Source organism: Vulpes vulpes, chromosome 3 (genome assembly GCF_048418805.1).
Source record: "Vulpes vulpes isolate BD-2025 chromosome 3, VulVul3, whole genome shotgun sequence".
NCBI lineage: Eukaryota > Metazoa > Chordata > Mammalia > Carnivora > Canidae > Vulpes > Vulpes vulpes.
Genome location: NC_132782.1, coordinates 106,973,994 through 106,992,898, shown reverse-complemented (window position 1 = coordinate 106,992,898; position 18,905 = coordinate 106,973,994). Strand labels below are relative to the sequence as shown.

The 18,905-nt window shown below is 50.1% G+C and overlaps 1 protein-coding gene and 1 long non-coding RNA gene across 3 annotated transcripts in view; one reads left to right on the top strand and one right to left on the bottom strand.

Moving 5' to 3' along the window:
• Positions 1-6,242: 6,242 nt before the first annotated feature.
• On the top strand, positions 6,243-16,091 carry LOC140598321 (uncharacterized). The gene is made up of 2 exons (XR_012000649.1): positions 6,243-6,668; positions 10,458-16,091. It is a non-coding gene; the product is annotated as an uncharacterized lncRNA (long non-coding RNA).
• Positions 15,603-18,905, bottom strand: part of EMP2 (epithelial membrane protein 2) — a 33,975-nt gene continuing 30,672 nt past the window's right edge. For both annotated transcript variants that reach the window (XM_072753869.1, XM_072753870.1), the window contains exon 5: positions 15,603-18,621. In XM_072753869.1, coding sequence (XP_072609970.1) covers positions 18,434-18,621 — 188 coding nt within the window. In that variant the 3' untranslated portion in view covers positions 15,603-18,433. The remainder of the gene's footprint in view (positions 18,622-18,905) is intronic.

The following is an 18,905-nucleotide window of genomic DNA, read 5'->3' as shown; positions in this document are numbered from 1 at the left end:
TGGAAGGTGTATGGGTGTCATGTTATTCTTGCAACACTCCTGTAGGTTGAAACTTTTCAAAATAAAAAGGAGACAGCTCTTAGAGTCCATGTTGGGGTCCGGAAATCCTGATTGAGCCGAGATCTGCAAAACGGGTAGAGCTCACCAGGTTAAGAGCCCAGAGAAGAAAAGGTGCAAGAAGCAGGTGGTTTAGGATCATTGAGCGAGGCCTGCGGAGGTGAGCGTGACATGGACAGCAGAGTGTGGAGTACCTCCCAGGCCACCTGGTCTCCTGCAGTGCGGCCTTGCCTCTCCCCCAGCTAGCGGGGCAGTCTGTCTCTCCAGCCCCTTGACCCCGGGCAGGTCTGTGACTGCTTTGGCCACAGTGGAAACGATGCTGTGGCAGCTCTTGGAGCTGGCCTGGCAGCTTCCACTCCCTGCTTCTTGGAAGCCAGCCACCGTCTAAGAAGTGCAGCCACCCTATGATCACCTTGCTGCTAGTAGCTTATGCCATGCAACCCTGGAGGACGAGATGTCACACATGGTGGCAGGGGGGCGGCCAGGGAGCCCTCAGGGGGCAGACCCACGAGTGAGGAAGCCGTCTTTGAAGCAGAAGCTGGGTTTCAGATGCCCCCACTGAAGTCATGTGGATCAGACAAGCAGCTCAGCTGAGCCCCAAATTCCTGACCCACACAACTAAGCAAAACAAAAGTTATTTTAAGCCTCTAAGTTTGGGGCTTGTTTATGAGGCAGCAACAGCACCTGAGACACTGTTAGAGCCTGGCAGTCCCCTGTTAGGAAGCTGGGCCATTATTATAAATAAATGCTGCTATAAACATAGGGGTGCACGTATCCCTTTGAATTTGTGTTTGTATTTTTTGGGTAAATACCCAGTAGTGCGATGACTGGATCATAGGTGGTTCCATTCTTAACTTTTTGAGGAACCTCTATACTATAGCAGCATTATTTACAGTAGCCAAACCTTGAAAGCAGCCCAGGTGTCCATCGATTGATGAATGGATGAAAATGTGGTGTAAATATACAACAGAATATTATTTGGCCATAAAAAGGAATGAAACGTTGCCAGGTGCAATGACACGGATGGAGCTAGAGAGTACAATGCTAAGCAAAATAAGTCCGTCTGAGAAAGACAAATACCATAGGAAATCATATTGTACTCATGTGTGATTTAACTGACACATGGACAAAGGAAAAAAAAAGACACAAATCAAGAAATAGACTCTTCACTATGGAGAGCACACTTTACCCCAGGGGTGGGGGTGGGGGGATGGGGAAACAGGTGATGGGGATGAAGGAGCGGTGATGAGCACCAGGTGATGGATGGAAGTGTTGAATCTATATTGTACACCTGAAACTAATATAACGCTGTTAACTATACTGGAGTTAAAATTAAAACTAAAAAAAAAAAGAAGAATCTGGGTCGTTATCTTGGGAGTGATGGAGAGCCAACAATGAAGACTTCAAACAAGATGGTAACAGGATCAGATGAAGTTGAGATCACTCTGGTTGCCGTGTAGAACGTAAACTGGAGAATGGGTGGGAGTGGTGGGTAGACCAGGGGACTAGGGTGACTAACTGCAAGCCTGTTGCAATGTGCTGAACAGCAGGACAGCAGCCGGCCTGGGGTCATGGAAGTCCCGTCCAGGGGCGGGAGACTCAAGAGGGTTTCTAGGGAACCCTCAATGCATGTACCAGGCCGACCTCAGGATCCAGTTACTCTGCCCTGAGGCCACTGAGGAGGCCAGAGTAAAGATGCACACCGTCCTTCCTCCAGGAAAAATAACTCAGCAGAGGGAAATGTAGAATGACCGCGGAGGGAATCGCTTGGAATCGTTCCTCTTCTTTGGGGGGGATATCTACTTTTACAAAAATAAATTTTATCGGACCAAACCAAATGGTTCTGGCTCATAGTTGAAATTTTTGTTGACTATAGAGACGTCGGTATCCCAGGTCAAGAGCCAACTGCTTGAGAGCATTGGGATGTTTGCGTTTCACTACTACATTCAGGGTCACCAATCTCTTCCCTAAAAGGCCTCATCACACAATTTGGAAAAATAGCCACCAGGTGGCAGTACGCCTCTTCCCCATCTTTCTGAAATTGGAATTAAACCTTTTTTCTTGAAGCGTTGAAACCCATTGTAATAACGCTACTAATATATTTGAAATATGGTGCCAGTGTGGCCGGTCTTTTAGCTAACACCTAGATACAACATTGATTCTGAAGGGGCTCAGAACAAGGGTCCCCCAAAATGTGCCACTTTGGCACAGGGACCATTTTGAGCTGAAGGCAATCAAGACCCTGCCAACTCAAGAAAAACTTTTACCTCTGCTTCAAACTACCTAAAAGAATTCAGGTAGGGGGTCTGGCCCAGAAAGAGAGCCATTACCAAGAGATAACTTTTTAATCTGAAATGACCTGTCCATAGGGCAAAATTTCGTTTCAGCTAATTACCAAGCATTTGCTCTCCTTGCCCTGTGAGGGCTCCCTCCCCCACTTTGAAGCCCCAGGACCTTGTCTCATTCGTTGGCTCAAAATGACAGGCGAGCCTCAGTTGCCTGGCTTGTCCTTGGGTCTCACTGTCTTTGTGGGGCTCTGGTATGTACTAATTCAATTTATTTTTCTCCTGTTAATCTGTCCCATGTTAATTTGATTATTGGACCAATCCCAAGCAAACAAAGCCAAGAAGGGCAGGGGAAAAATGCTTGCTGGCAATCTCGATTTCAATTTTGAATTTGACTCACAAATTGCAACTGGAATTGTCACAGAAGTCAGCTTTTCAAAAGCCCTTCCCTGACTGTTCTCAATTTCAGAACTTCAGTTCTACTTAGACACAAAGCCTTTGGGGTGGGGGGCACCTGGGTGGCTCAGCGGTTGAGCATCTGCCTTGGGCCCAGGACGTGATCCGGGGTCCTGGGATCGAGTCCCGCATCGGGCTTCCCGCAGGGAGCCTACTTCTCCCTCTGCCTGTGTCCCTGCCTCTCTCTTTGTCTCTCATTATAAATCAATAAAATCTGTTTCTTTTTTCTTTTTTAAAAAAAGCCGTTGCAGGTGGATTTTATCACCTTCCCCAACCTTTCCTTCTTCCACACTTTTGTCACATGGGAGTCAAATGATGCAGATTAAATCACTTTCTCTAAGCAGAACCCAGCACAAGTGGAAGACTCACCTCCGTAAGACTCTATAGAGGCAGCGTTGCCTGTGTTGACCGCCATGAAGATGGGAAGCTTCGCTGGTGGACTGCGTTGAGTGGGGCAGGTGCATGGCGCAGCAGTGACTCCCATTCTCATCCCCACCTCAGCTCTTCCCCTTTCCCAGGACAAGACGAAGCTTTCCAAAACTTTGCAGCGACACTCAGATACACAGAGAGGCCTTCAGAGTTGCCAAGCAGACCAGAATTTAAGGAGTGGGGTTTAGAGAGGGATGGAAGGAGGGTCACATAACTGTGGTGTAGAGTAGGGCAGGCTCAGAACGGGGCACACATGGGATGCACCTGCTCCAGGGGGTAAACACCAACAGGCTTTTCCACCCTCACCGAGCCGAGGAGGGTCTACGAAAGAAACGTTGATTGGCCTCACACGCCACAAGACCCCTAAGTGACCTGCCCGTCAGATTGCCCACAGGGAGGGAGAGACGATTCTCCAAAAGGAATTCCGGGGTGTTGTTACCAAAGCAAGGGGGACCGTGTATGAGCCAAAAAAAAAATCAATAAATATCCAGATGATTAACAGGTATTTTGACAATCAACAGGCCATGTGTGGGAGGGGAGGTTCCCTTTTCATTTTTAATTTATCAGTCTTGGCTGGGCTACACTTCCATCGGGTCACTGTGCCTCCAAGCCACCTTCGAGGTGCACTGTGACCTGATGGCGCCCAGTGAGATGGAGCGGGGAGTGGCAGAGAGGAAAGGAGGTGGGGGGCTGGCAGGCCCAGACCTCCCCAGAAGCACTCCCGGCGCCGGCCCCCTGCCACCTTCTCTGGGGTCCCCAGAGCTTGTTAAGTGGCAGATTCCCGGGCCCCACTGCCCAGGGTCAGGCTCAGCCTGGGGGGGGGGCCGGGACCCCAAGCTCAGCACCCGCCGACTTGAAGTCGGCGGAGCTGCCAGCACCATGCGGCTGGTCACATGTCTTGCCCCGTCTTGCCTGCTGGGGCCAGGAGACAGGCCGAGCATGGTGGGGGCTGGCAGGGGGCACTGAGCCATCACTCCCTCAACATGCACCTGGATGCTGTGTCAGCGCCCCCCCTCCGGGAAGCTCCCAGAGCTTCCATCCCCAAGGTCAGCTGAGCCCCCACCTCCTCCAGGAAGCCCCCCTGGATGCAGCCCTGCTCTTTGGGGGCTCTTTCCCCTCTGGAGCCTTCAGCACTTCTCTGAACCACCCGTTGGACACTGTGGTGGTGTTTTAATTGTGATGAAAAATAAAACAGCTTCTTGACTGTCCACTATCATTCCCCATAAACACTATGATGTATATGGGATTTCTAGAACTTTTTCAAAGCTGCATGAGTGAACCTCCCCTAGAACCCCAGCTTCCCCTCTCGCTTCCCCAGCTGCTGGCAACCACATCCTACTTTCTGTTCCTGTGAGTCTATTTGAGGTACCTGGTGAAGTGCTATCTAGAGGCAGTGACAAACTGAGTCCCCATGAACAACGCGTAGTGGGGACGCCTGGGTGGCTCAGCGGTTGAGCACCTACCCTGGGATCCTGGGATCGAGTCCCACGTTGGGCTCCTTGCATGGAGCTTGCTTCTCCCTCTGCCTGTGTCCCTGCCTCTCTCTCTCTCTCTCTCTGTGTCTCTCATGAATAAATAAATGGAATCTTTAAAAAAAACCAAAACACTGAGTGTTTAAGAACACTGAGTGGATTAAGAAAAGATGGTGTGTACATACGATGGAGTATTAGGCGTAAAGAAGAAGTAATCCGGTGACGAGCAACATTGTGGACGGCCCCGGAGGATGTTATGCTAAGTGAAGTTAGCCAGTCACAGAAGGTCAAATACTCTAGGGTCCTGACTTGATCGCACCTGAGTTACAAGGCGGCCCCATCACAGGTTCTCTGCCCCGGGCTACCCACTACCCGTTAGCATCACCTGGAGAACCTTAACAACCGCCCCACCCAGGCTGCTCCCCAGCCCGGTAAATGAGCACCTCTGTGGGATCTGGGCTCCAGGAGCACTCCCAGGGGCTCCAGCACGTGCCAAGGTTAAGAACCCGGGATGCTGGGTCGGCACATCTAATCCCAAGCCTTGAATCTGCCACTTACTTGGTAGGTGCCCTTGACAATAAGAAGAGATTAACGGCCCTCATTGAGCACTGACTGTATGCCCCTGGCAAGTATGCCACAGCCAGTCCCATTTTCCAGGACGCAGAGGCCGAGAGAAATCCAGCCGTTGGCTGTGGGGTACACAGCACGGGAACCACTGGGACCAGATTTGCATGGAGGCGGCCAGCTCAGCAGGGTCCTTAGCCCGGTGAGGCCAGGCTCCTGGGTCCTACAGAGGTAATTCCCCTTGATCTGGGTGCCACACCTCATTCTGAAAAGGTCTGGGGGGCTTCGCAGGATCCTTTTTCCTGGACAAAAGTCCCAGGATGCCGCAGGATGACAAAGATGAAGGGTGGGCTTCAGAAAAAAGCAAACGTAGTGGGGCGCCCGGGTGGCTCCATCGGGTGAGCATCTGCCTTCAGCTCAAGTCATGATCCCGGGGTCCTGGGATCGAGCCCCACGTCGGGCTCCCTGCTCAGAACAGAGCTTGCTTCTCCCTCTGCTCCTCACCCTGCTCATGGTCTCTCTCTCTCTCTCTCAAATAAAATCTTTTTTTAAAAAAATAAAATAAAACTTAAAAAAAAAAAAAAAAGCTAAGCTAAGAGCATAGAGGCATAGTGGCCCCCGTCACCGCTCGGGGTCAGACAAGGAAGGCAGCCGCCCTCCTGGCCGAGGCAGCAGCACATCCTGGCAACTTAACTTCTCCTTCTGGGGGAAAAGAAAAAAAAAATCTGTTATTGAAGGTGACCCTGTGCCAAGGGCAGGTCACCCCTCTCTTTCCTCGCCTGTGTCCAAGCTCCTGGTGAAATGGCGCTATTATCCCTCTGCAAACACGGAGGAGCAATTTCCTCCTGGCTCCTCCCGCCTCTGTTTGTTCCACTGGATGACAAATATTGAGTAAATGTGCAGTTTGAGCTTGGGGACCAGGAACATCCCGTGCTGTCCTCCCGTGTGTTCAGACAAGCCCAGGGCCACAGTGGGGCAAGGCCGTTATTGGCTCTGCCCTGTTCTCCCGCAATGGTGCGAGCTGCATGGGGCCAGCCACCCTCAGAGCAGTTTCTAGCAGCGTCCTCACCCTGGCAGCGTCCCCAGGATCGCCAGGCACCGTATTTCCTGGTATTTAAAACCCTACAGCAGGGGCTCCCAACTGGCGGCAGTTTGGCCTCCGCTCCCCAGGGGACTTTTCTTGCTGCCACAATTTGTGGGTGGTGGTGGGGGTGTCTACTGGCATCTGATGCGGGGAAGCCAGGGCTGCTGCTGAGTGCCAGGTACGCAGAAGGCAGTCCCCACAACAGAGCATGATCTGGTCCCCAAAGTCCATTGCGCCAACGCTGAGAAGCTTCAGTATGGACTCGGGAGCTCTTACAAGGACGAATTTCGAAAGGACACATTGACAGGTGCTTTTCATAATGTAAGTATTTATTTACTTATTTATTTTTAAGATTTTATTTATTTATTCATGAGAGACACAGAAGGAGAGAGAGGCAGAGACACAGGCAGAGGGAGAAGCAGGCCCTATGCAGGGACCTTGACGTGGGACTCCATCCAGGTCTCCAGGATCACACCCCGGCTAAAGGCGGCACTAAACCGCTGAGCCACCAGGGCTCCCCCATAATGTAAGTATTTAAAATGGCTTCAAAGTAGTTTTGTGCTGAAGATACTCTCGTCTCATGGAAGGATGGTAACTTCTGGGGGCGCCTGGGTGGCTCAGCGGTGGAGCATCTGCCTTTGCCCTAGGGCGTGATCCCGGGGTCCTGGGATCGAGTCCTGCATCAGGCTCCCTGCAGGGAGCCTGCTTCTCCCTCTGCCTGTGTCTCTGCCTCTCTCTATGTGTGTGTATCTCTCATGAATAAATAAATAAAATCTTTGGGGGAAAAAAAAGGCAATAGTAGTGAGGCAGAGACCAGCAGCTACGATGGTCTTTCCTTCCCTTAAAAAAAAAAAAAGGTAACTTCTGTACTGACACTCCGCTGTAAACTGTAAATCTGTCTCGAGGCTGTAATACTCTACCAACTGTCAACAAGAGTACAGAGGTCGCATGGCTAAACATTAATTAATTAAGCTAATGAAAATCGGTACAAAGCAATGCTCTGGTCGCATAGATCGAACTGCATGGTAATAGGGATCAACTCGCGTCAGCTTCCATCAGCTGTGTTGGGTTTGGCTAAACTGTATGTGAAAGAACCTTAGCTTCACTACGGGGAGGAGGAGCTTCGTTGCTATGTTGTGTGGCCACACTGCACCCCTAGGGGGTGATAGTGTCACCCGCTCGTCCACTTTCTGGCCTCTTGGCCTCCCGGAGTCCACAGAGCAAGTGCCTGGGGTGCTGGATAATTTTTGGATACATATTTTTTGGAGGGGTGGAGTACATAATGATATGCGTGTCCTGGTGTTTACCTCCAAATGTAAAATTAAAACTCCTCTGACTTATGTACATCGGTCTGACCCCTTAAAAGGATGGTTTGCCAACGGTGACCATCTGAAGAACCTGAAAGTCCTAAAATTCAGATCCTGGGTCAGTGCCTTTGAGATATAACAGGTCTGGAATCTGCATTTTCGTGAGGATTCCCTAAATGGTGTGTGTTCTAGATGGTTCCATTGCCACACACACACACCTTTCTCTATTTTATGGCCCTGAAGTCTGCACTAACGGATTGCATTAACAGCCTCAATACGTGGCTCCCTCCCGCCCTCACCTTCTCACCCCTATCCCCTGAGGTGACTGTGTAGTCCTGTCACTGAAGGAGGGTGTTGGTTTCCCCTCCCTTGCACCTAGGAGAGATCTGTAGCCGGCTTGGCCAAGAAAAGGCAGCGGAAGTGGTATCCCAGTCTCAAGCCTAAGAGAACATATATGTTTCCGCTTGTTCTCCTGCATCTCCCCCATCACTGTGAGTCTATGCCTGGGTCAGTCTGATCCAGGACGAGGGATCTGTGGGACAAGGTTGAGTGCCCCAGCCATCTCAGACAAGGCCAGTCCTCATCAGCCAACCCCCAGACTTGGGGGCACGTCCAGCCAGAGCCAGCAGAGCTGCCCAGCCAACCCCCAGCTGAGCCTGGACCTGTGAACAATGAACACTCGCTGGTATGTGCCAGCATGCATTGTGGCTGCTTGTTATGCAGCTGTAGCTAGCATATCTACTCCCATCTTGCAGGTGTCCACCATCCGTCAAAGGAGGTGGCTCTGGGAAGAAGAGAGACCAAAGGAAATGGCTTAGTCTCCTTACTGTACTTCCCTGCTCCTCTTGTCACTTGCCCACCAATAAATTGAGGCCTCTCTACCTGACGGGCTGTCATGAGAATCAAATGTAATGATACAATTCATGTGAAGGCGTTGTGCAAACCAGAGTTCCTTCTGGGTGTCTCTGCGGGTACTTAGCATCCTCTGCATGGTGCCACATTGTCTTGCATGTGCCCTGAATGCCCACAACCCTGTGAAACAGCTGGTCCTGTGGCCCCATCCCATCTGCCCTCAGCTCTCCTAACACAGGTCTTGGCATTAACGTCATGTTAGCAACAAGTCCTCACCTGCCCTGAGTTGCTATCTTCCTGTCACACCATTTCCATGTTCACAGATTGCACTCCAATTTGTAATTTTGTTCACCTTGCTTGTCATCTGCTCCCCACTGCAATGAAAGCTCCATGAGCGCGTGGGATGTCTGGTACATCCCTGAGTCTCCATGCCTGCCCCAGTGTGTGGTGCCCAGTAGGCGCTCAACACGAATCGGCCGAACGGGAGACCAGAGGGACCAAGCATTACCCCATTTTGCAGATTAGGCCATGAGGTCTGCAGAGTCTAATAGCTTGGCAAGGCCTCTCCGTGACTAACTGCTGAGTTGGACTGGAACCTGGGCCTGTCTGCTTCTGGGGCCCATGAAGTGACTTCCAGGTTCTTCAGATGGTCACTGTTGGCAAACCATCCTTTTAAGGGGTCAGACCGATGTACATAAGTCAGAGGAGTTTTAATTTTACATTTGGAGGTAAACACCAGGACACGCATATCAATATGTACTTCGTGTTCCTTCACGTGGCCCAGCCTGGCCTCCCAGGCAGGGTTTGGTTGGTTGCAGAAGTCCTAGGCCATGGCCTTGGGTGGGAGCAAGAAATGCAGTGATCAGAAAAGCCAAATCCTAGCTCCTGCTCTCCGGGGCAATGAGTCAGAAACCTCAGCTCCTTAAAAAGCCAGACACGCTCTGTAATTAGTGCACTCCAGACCCCTGGCAGAGCGGCCGCTCCTGCCGGCCGTGCAGAATCACGCAAGGGTCCTCCTGGGTCACTGCCGTTCCAGAAGCTTGAGTGGGGCTTGTGGGCAAGGGGGGGTGAGAGTATGGGGCGTGCGGGCTTCCGTGGAGGCTGGCAGCATCCGATCACACACCCAGGTGTGGCTAAACCCAAATGCCTATGTCTCATCTCCCGTTGGATTGGGATTTATTACGAGGCCAGCTTGAAAGAGGTTCAGAAAGAGCAGGCTCAGGCAGTCCGGTAGGGAGGAGCCGCAGGCCTGTGTGAATCCCCTTCAGCCAGCGAGGACGTTGGCTTATGCTTTTTTTATACTGTTGTTATGAGGCAAATACCCCAAGTGGTACCCAACGAATCTAGGTAGCACCTGCAGACACCCCCACGGAGGGAGGCCACTGCCTTCTCTGTTCTCTTGTTAGCTTTCTGATTACGTCAGGCAGCTATGGTCCTGATCATATTTTAACACCTTCCCGTCTTTTCCTAGCCTCCTTTCTTGGGGAAGGACCAGTCCTCAGGTCAAAACCTCCACTGGATGACAGTTTGTACTATACTCTTAATCGCATTCTTGTTTTAAATCGTATCTAGGTCACTTAGGGCACCCGATGCCGATTTTCAACTTACCTTAGAGTTTCCCTCTGAATAAATGTATTTCTGTAAAGAAATAGTTGCTTTAAAGAAAAATGTCCAGTAAATAATAGTGCAGGCTATCAGTGCCTGTAAGCAGAGTAACGGGCGAGAGATGGGTCAGTAAAGCTGGGAAGCATGCGCTCAGCTGTGGGTTAGCAGGGAATGGGATTCTGATAGGATGTAGCCGGCAGTTGCCATTGGGTTTGACTGCCCAGCACTTGAACTTCCGTCCTCTATTGGGGAAATCCCTTCCTCCTGAGTCTTGGCAGGTTGCAACCTTACCTCCCACCACCAATGCTGAAAATGCCCACTAACTAGTTGCCAGCCTCCCTTGCAGCGAGGGCGTGGTCACATGACCCAGGCTTCGCCCATCGGATGGATGCACCTTGCCAGGCTCGGCCTCCGAAGGAGTAGGGATGGCACGGACTGTTGCCTTCCATCGGAGCAATGGGCTGCACAAGATCAAGTTCCCAGCACGAACCACCTTGCGGCGCCGGCGGTGGATTCCTTACCAAACTGTTCTGTGGAAGAATGTGAGGCAATCAACAGGGACTTGGCTGCCTACCTCCCAGCCTCTGCCCCACCCGATTTCCTGTTACTGAATTCCTGTTCTGTGGAAGTCAGCCAGTCACTGTTGCTTGCAACGAAGAAGAGGAATGATACAAAATTTGGACGCTACGAGCAACAGACACTGTAGTGTGCAATTGGCCAGTCGAGGCGGCAGGGCCATGAGGGCCTGTTATTCCAGGCTGGGACGCGGTGGCCGTTGCATGATCTTTGCAAGACATTTGTTGGACACGAAGGCTCGGCAAGTTTTCCTGTAAAGGGCCAGATAGTCACTGCGTCAGGCTTAGGGGTCAGTATGGTCTCCTTGGCAGCCACTCACCTCTGCCTTTGAAAGCGGCCGCGAACAGTGTGTCAGCTGGTGTGTGTGTGGCTGGTTGCCAAGATCATTTTGCTTACAAAATCAGGTGGTGGGCCGGATTGGGCCCATGGATCAGATGTTTGACCCTGGTTTAAACTGTTGTGGAAACATATCTTGCTGCTGCCATGTTCAGCTTCCTAGAGTCTTCACTAAGCTCCTTCGAGAAAAAGTCAATCTTGAGCCACAGGTGGCTCCTTGAGTGGCAAAAGTGGAAGACAATAGGGCATCACTGAGATTCTTTCTGCCTGAAGCCTTAACAATCTAAACTGATAAGTCCAGGGATTCAGAGGTTTGTGGGGACCGGCGACTCAAATTCTAAGCCAGGAATTTGTGCGCTTGGCCCGTAAGGGCCAGATGGTAAAGAGCTCATTACAGGCCACATAAAGCCTTTGTTTCTTCTTCACATTTTTTTTTGCAACTCTTTAAAAACAAAAAAGCAGGACACCTGGGTGGCTCAGAGGTTGAGCATCTACCTTTGGCTCCAGTCGTGAGCCCACAGTCCCAGGATCGAGTCCCACGTCGGGCTCCCTGCATGGAGCCTGCTTCTCCCTCTGCCTCTGTCTCTGTCTCTGTCTCTCATGAATGAACAAATAAAATCTTTATAATAAAAAATAAAAATAAAACCAAAACACCATTCTTATCTCCTGGGCCATTAAAAAGCAAGCTATTGGCCAGCAAGCCTGTCATGTGCTCAACTGTGCTCTAAACTATACAGATCAGTGGTGTGGAGGCAGAAAGCGGAGTGGAATGGACGAGACAACTAGAAAAGATGCGCCAGGTCCTAGCCTTTTCCACCAGAGGGACAAGCCCAGGGACATAGCTTGGACTATGACAGCTTGAAGTTACTGCCTCAAGACATAGAGCCATGACACTAGGAGACAGCAATTCTCGAGCTCAAAGATTAGGCCCATCTCATAAGAGAACATAAGACAGAACCATCCAGCTATGCTGTGCCTGGATTCCTGTCAAAACCTGTGCGACAGGAGCACCTGTGTGGCTCAGTGGGTGAGCACCTGCCTTCAGCTCAGGTCGTGATCCTGGGATCAGGGGATCGAGTTCCACATTGGGCTCCCTCTGCTTGTGTCTCTGCATCTCTCTCTGTGTCTCTCATGAATAAATGGATAAAATCTAAAACAAAACAAAAACCTCAAATACTTGTTGTTTGAAAAAAAGAAAAGATCCAGGTACGATCTCTGGCTGACTGGCCCACTAACTAGTTGCCAGCCTCCCTTGCAGCGAGGGCATGGTCACATGACCCAGGCTTCGCCCATCGGATGGACGCATCTTTGGCCTTGCATGGCCAAAGGAACCTTATCTGTGACCAAAGATATCCCATGACTGTCCTCCCCTGAGGCACTTCTGAGACACTGGGCCTCATGTCCACAGAAAGGAAGAAGGGGCTCGTCTCCACTGCCCATCTTGGGTATGGCCTTGGAGGGCTGTGCCCAGGAGATGGTCCCCCTGAGTGGAATCAAAGGCCACGGACTGACCAACCACTGACCTCACTCTCCACCAGGCAGTGGTACTTGCAACTGACAAGGAACTTTGGCCACTGGGCATGGATTCTCCTTCTGCTCATCCATTTTCCAAAGGGGATCATCTGTTACAGGGATTCTGTTCCTTTTCCCCCATTACGTGTTGCTGCGTTGGGCGTATAGGACTTAGCTTTTCGTCATAGGTCACTGGGCCATGAGGAGCCACATCTGGATCTGACACAGGATAATCCACGTCACCAAATGATTCTGGAGCTGGAAGTACTAACTGGTTTTGGCGTCAGGGTGTGTACCTCTTGGGAAGGGGTTAGTTCACTTCATGAATATATAAGAATCTTAAAAATTCTTATGAAGTTGTGTGTGGACGTTGGGCAGCCCAGGGACAGACTGTGGCAGACCCTGTTGGTGGCCTCTTCTCTTCTCTAGGAGTGTGGTTGATAAGTATATCCCTCACTGAGAGACTCTAATGCCCAGCTAAGAGGTCAACACCAGTCGTGGTCATTTTAATTACCTCTCTCAGTGTTTGGGTTAAGCATGAAAATCGGAATCCTCAGGCATTGGGAAGAGTTTGCCAAAGGATTCTAAGAAAACTCTTCTTGTTCCTAAAAAGAGACACACACGAAAAAAGACAGTACCCTTCTCATTTGATTAGACCGGGGAATGGCAAACATTTTCTGTAACAGGCCAGATAGTATTACAGGCTGCAGGCTGTGCGTGTTCTGTGGTAACCCTCCCTATGTAGCCTGAAATCAGCCTGCATGACATCTAAACAAAACAGCTGCGCTCCAATAAAACCTTATAGATGGACGCTGAGATTTGAATTTCATGTAATTTTCATGTGTCACCAAGTATTCCTCTTTTCACTTCTGTTTTTTGTTGTTTGTTTTTTTTTAAATTGGGAACTAAGATAAGTCTAGACAATGGCAGGGACTAAGTACCAAACACCCAGCACAACACTTATGCCATAATACATACACAAATACTTGGTGAATAAATATTTACAATACCCTCATGATGAATTGACCCCTTTAGCAGAAATATTAGTGCACCATCATTACTGCAACATCAGAACACCTAGATATCAAGCAATAGTAACAGATCCAAGTAACAGATCCAAAGGGAGGGATACAGTAATAGTAGCAGACTTCAGTACCCCACCATCAGCAATGGATAGATCATCCAGGCAGAAAATCAATAAGGAAACATTGGGTTTGAGCTAGACTTTAGACCAAATGGACCAGACAACATCTATGGAACGTTCCCTCAGAGAGCAGCGGAATATACATTCTTCTCAAGCACGGAGGGAGCATTCTCCAGGATGAATCATGCTAGGCCACCAATACTTGGTGAATGAATGAATGACACACTTCCTTCCAAGTGGAAGAAATATATAAAATTGAGTTCTCTGGGGTGCCCACCATCTATCTTCCACATGGACCAAAAACCAAACCAAACTGACCATGAAAAGACCCTAGAAACACAAAGAATACAGACAGTAAGTAAGCCTTGGAGGTTTTTAGTTTGCAACTCCTACGTAGAGACAAGTGAACGCAGGTTCTCCAGATAGATTGCCTTTACTACTTCTGGCATTCCTTCACTAAAAATTCAAGATCTCACTATGTCTCTCTTCATCTATCATCTATCTATCCATCCATCCTCTCTGTCCATCCTATCTACCTAACCATCCTATTATCTATCTATCTATCTATCTATCTATCTATCTATCATCTATCATCTATCTATCTATCATCATCTATCTATCTATCATCTATCTATCCTGTCTACCCATCCTATCTAATCTACCTATCCATTCTATCTTCTATCTATCCATCCTACCTATCCATCCTATCTATCCATCCATCCTGTCTGTCCATCCTATCTACCTATCCATTCTATCTATCTATCATCTATCTATCTATCTATCTATCTATCTATCTATCTATCATCTATCTCTACCTATCATCATCATCAATCTATCCATCCTATCTACCTGCCTATCCTATCCTAGCTATCTACCTATCCATTCTATCTTCTATCTATCCATCCTACCTACCCATCCTATCTATCATCTACCTACCTATCTACCTACCTACCAATGTATCTATCATCTCTTTCTTTCTTTCTGCTGAATTTTTCATTGTTTAGCAGAGTGTGCTGTAAAGATAGTCTGATTTTCATCATCGCCCAACCCTTTAAAGCAGAAGTCTTTATTAAGCAAACTGGAGAATAAGGCTGGCTATATGACTTTCAGGGACCCTGCAAATAGAAAATGTGAAGCCATTGGTTCAATATCACTAAGAATTTTAAGACGGCACCAGCAGATTGCTAACCAAACAGGAAGTCGTGAACAACTGCAGGTCATTCTTCCAGGAAGCTGGTTCCATGAGAGGCAAAGGGGTGGAAGCTGTCCTGTGAGGAACTCTCAAACATCAGTTGCTCGCTATAAAAACCGCACGATTATCTCGATGAGAAATCACGTGGTGCCCTGCCACTCAAAATGGTGGCAGTCTACCCTGGATGCTGGCACAGTTGGAACACTGGAGTCTGTTGCTCTGGGCCATTTGGTTCCAAACTTTATTTGCCATGTACAGTTTCACAGTATATAAAATATAGGAAATAAACTATTTGAAAGGCACATGAAATAGAACATATCTAACCAAAGTCACATTTTGTCCCCAAACCAAGATTCAGATTTAGCCTCTAGGCCATTCCCTCACATTTCCCCCAAACCACTACTCCCCCCAGTATACAAAACTGTCTAGTCTGCTGTATTATAAATAACCTTTCAACTATTAGCGAGTTGATTCCCCACTCAGGCAGATTTTAAATGAAGCCACAGCTATTATCAACCTTCCAGCTACTGTGTTTAGTGTGTGTATGTATGGGCTTGGGGTCAGAGTTTCTGCATCATCAGTAAATACAGAGCATCAGGGGACTCTGATGCGCTCAGGCTCACAACCTACAGCAGAGAGCATGGGGGTGGGGGGACGTCGCCAACTTTCCTGTATTCACGTATGAATATACACATTCACTCAGAGCAACAAATCAATCCTACAAACTCATCTCAACAGAGACCCAAAGTCATTTTAATGCAAATAACAAAACAAGTTAGTCTGTCTCCATCCATAGCCCCTCCACGAAAGAAGTACAGTACTTTATAAAAATGTTCTAAAATGCGCAAACTACAGTTCCTTCAAATACAATTGTTACGGGTAACACATTTGGTCCTAATATTTGCTTCCTGGATGTCTCAGCTAATTTTCTTCATTGGGGTTGTTCTTGAGTCACTGATAATAAGCACTGAGTGAGGGCTGGTTCTGCCTATAGGTAAGAAGTTTGGACAGTTTCCTCCTCCCACCATCACCTCTTCCTTGCTTCCCCGAAGGCATGTCACACCCGTGGGGGATGGAAAGTTGCTCTCACGTTTCACAAAACCTTGGTGTCGCAGATGGGTGTGGACACTGAATGCTACATGGTAGTGGTGACCAGCCAGGAAAACCCATGGGGTCGTTTTGGATGCTCACGGACCCCTCAAATTTTGGGGAAGGATGTTCACACACTACCTGGAGAGTAGGCTTTCCAGATTTCTGGCTCTGAGCATTTTTGTTTCCAGTGTGGCTACAAGAAAAATCTGGAAGAGCCACCTGGGTGGAAAGCCCTGGGGCACTCAGGCCCACCTTCCTCCTTGAGGCTCAGATAGCATTTTGCAAACCCCAGGGGTGTGACCCACACTCCTACCCACAACAGGACTTAAAAGAGTTTTCCATGGAGACAGGAGGTGACAATGTGTCCCGTCCCTGTCCCTGTGTCACCTTCCACTGTGCTGGTGACCTCTCCATGAGGAGGGGGCCCTGTCTCAGAGAGCATGTCTGAATTTGCCTGCCCCGTGTGTTGAGAGCCTCACACAGTGCCTGGCACATAACAAGCATTTAATACTCTGTTGAAAATGCATGCACGAATGAGTGAATGAATGGGTGGATGGAGAGAAAACCTGATCTTGCCCTGGTGTCCACGGCGGCCCTGAAACCACTCAAACCAGACATCCTCCCAGCTCCACGGGAACCGGGCTGATGACAGAGCATCACTGCACTTAGCAGAAGGTCAGGTGCACTCAGCAGAAGCACTCACGTAGCGTCAGCGCGGAGGCGTGGCCATCAGGTCCACCCGCGGCCCCAGCCACATGTCCCCAACAGTGCGCTCAAAACCCAAGAGGCTAATAGGCAGCGAGGTGCAAAGAGCTTCTTCCACAGGTACTCCGGGGCCACCTGCCTTGCCACACACAGGTGCTTTCACGCCTAAGGACAAACTCCCCACGGCCGCGTTCCGCAGGACAGTCTCAGAATCGCCTGGAGCGCTCTTCACCCAGACCCTGGCAAAGCACGTCCCCAAGTGGCACGGTCCACGCTGCAGCTTGAGAGTCACGGCAATCTGGAAGCTTCTCATGGCTTCGTTTGCCATCGGGACCCCCAGACCCTCCAGGAAGTGTCCTCTAGGTGTGACCCAGACACCATGGTCCAGCGAAGGCACTCTGAGGGGCTGGTGGCAGCGGTATTTTAGCCCATCTAAGTGAGCGTTTCACTTAGAAATGCTCTCGTTTGAACCTGCGGTGTGTCCCCTGCAGCTTTCCTTGCAGCGTGTGATTACCTTCCCTACGTTTTCAATCTACCTCCGCCGCGGGATGGTGAGGCCCCGAGGACAGAGACTGTCCCCACACGGCAGCCCCTGTGCCCAGCAGGCACCAAGCCCTCCGTGATGTATGCTGGTGAATGAATGGCAGGTGGGTCCGTGGAGGCTCTAGGAATGGGGCTTTGCAGAGGCCGGCCAGCCTTAAAAGGCAGGGCAGGAGAAGATGGGCCTTCAGCACCCCTGGGCTGTCTGTCTGGACACAGGGCCCGGCTGCCGTGGGGATGGCCCACCTGTGAGCAGCCGTGAAGGCCGAGAGCTGATGGAGGCCAGGGGCAGCCGGCACCTCGCCATCTCCCCACGACAAGATCTTTAACATTTAGGAGGCAGCTCCACTCGCCTGGCCCTGGGGCCGAGGTCCTCGGCTTCACTGCACCTGCACATCCCCAAGGAGCTTGTCAGAAATGCAGGTGCCCAGGCCCCATCCTGAAGGCTCTGATTCCACAGGTCTAGGGAGGGGCCCCCTGCCAGTCGGCATCCTACTGCATCTGCTGGGGATCACATGCTGAGGTTCTTGGCCTCAGGGTGAGCCCAAATCTGACCGCAGGCTGAAGATCGCCTTCCCTAAGGCAAACAGGAAGCAAGTGACACTGTCAGCAAAGGTGGGTGGCACCCTCTGGGCACCAGCCCATTACAGGAAGGTTGGGGCTCTGGTCTGGATAGACAGTAAAGCAGGGCCTACTACACCTGTTTCTCACATGGAACTTGGCTAAACATCTGAGGAGGCTTCACCCCTCCCCTGGACTCCCCTCACCCCACCTCCAACACTAACACAGACAGAATGAGGAGGGAGGGCTGAGCTGAGACAGGGTGGGGGGGCTCGGCATGGCTCAAAACCTACGGAAGGATGTCCCCCGAGACCTGGTGTTCTTGGTCTCCTGTCCCATCACATCACACGCCCATGGTTAAGGAACATCCTGCTGAGCATTTATGGATTTGAGTATGGCTGAATTTTGGGCTTTGTGCCGCCGTTGAGACTTTCAGATGGACAGGAGTCCTGAATCCCAGCCTTCATAGTCAATTCTCTGATCTCAAGAATGCAAAAACACTCTTCTCTCTCTCTCTCTCTCTCTCTTTTTTTTTTTTTTTGGCTTTTAAAGGAAACAATATGTTTGCTAGAAAAACCACACACAAAAAAAATGGATTATATACAAAACGGTTATCTGAATGTGGATTCTGTACTGCAGCAAAAGCGACCTAGCTCCCCGGGTTCTATTTGCGCTTCCTCAAGATCAGGTACATGAGGCCGCTGATGAAGGTGAAGGCGAAGGCCACCCACGCCAGGATGAAGGAGTAGCCGTAGCTGCCATCCAGGGTCAGGGAGTACCATCCCGGGTTGTTCCTGTGAAGGTCTTCACGCCGGTCTGTGTATATGGAGGCTGCAATCATGACACACAGGCCTGCCGAAAGCAAGCAGATAATTAAATCACAGACCACGTCACAGGGTGCACCACGGACCCGAGCGGACCGTGGCCGGACAGGAAGGCAAAGTCAGGCTCTGATTATTGGCGGGTATTCCTTTTAATCTATGGGAAAGATCACAAGTGGTAGTTTGTGGCAGGACATTGCTGCCTACCCTGGAGCCGCTTCACTTCCCGCTTGCTCTGGCTGAGCCCGATTTTACCCGGGCAGCTGTACACCCAGCCCAGAGGCTAAGCCATAACTGATCTAAGCCATGGGTCAG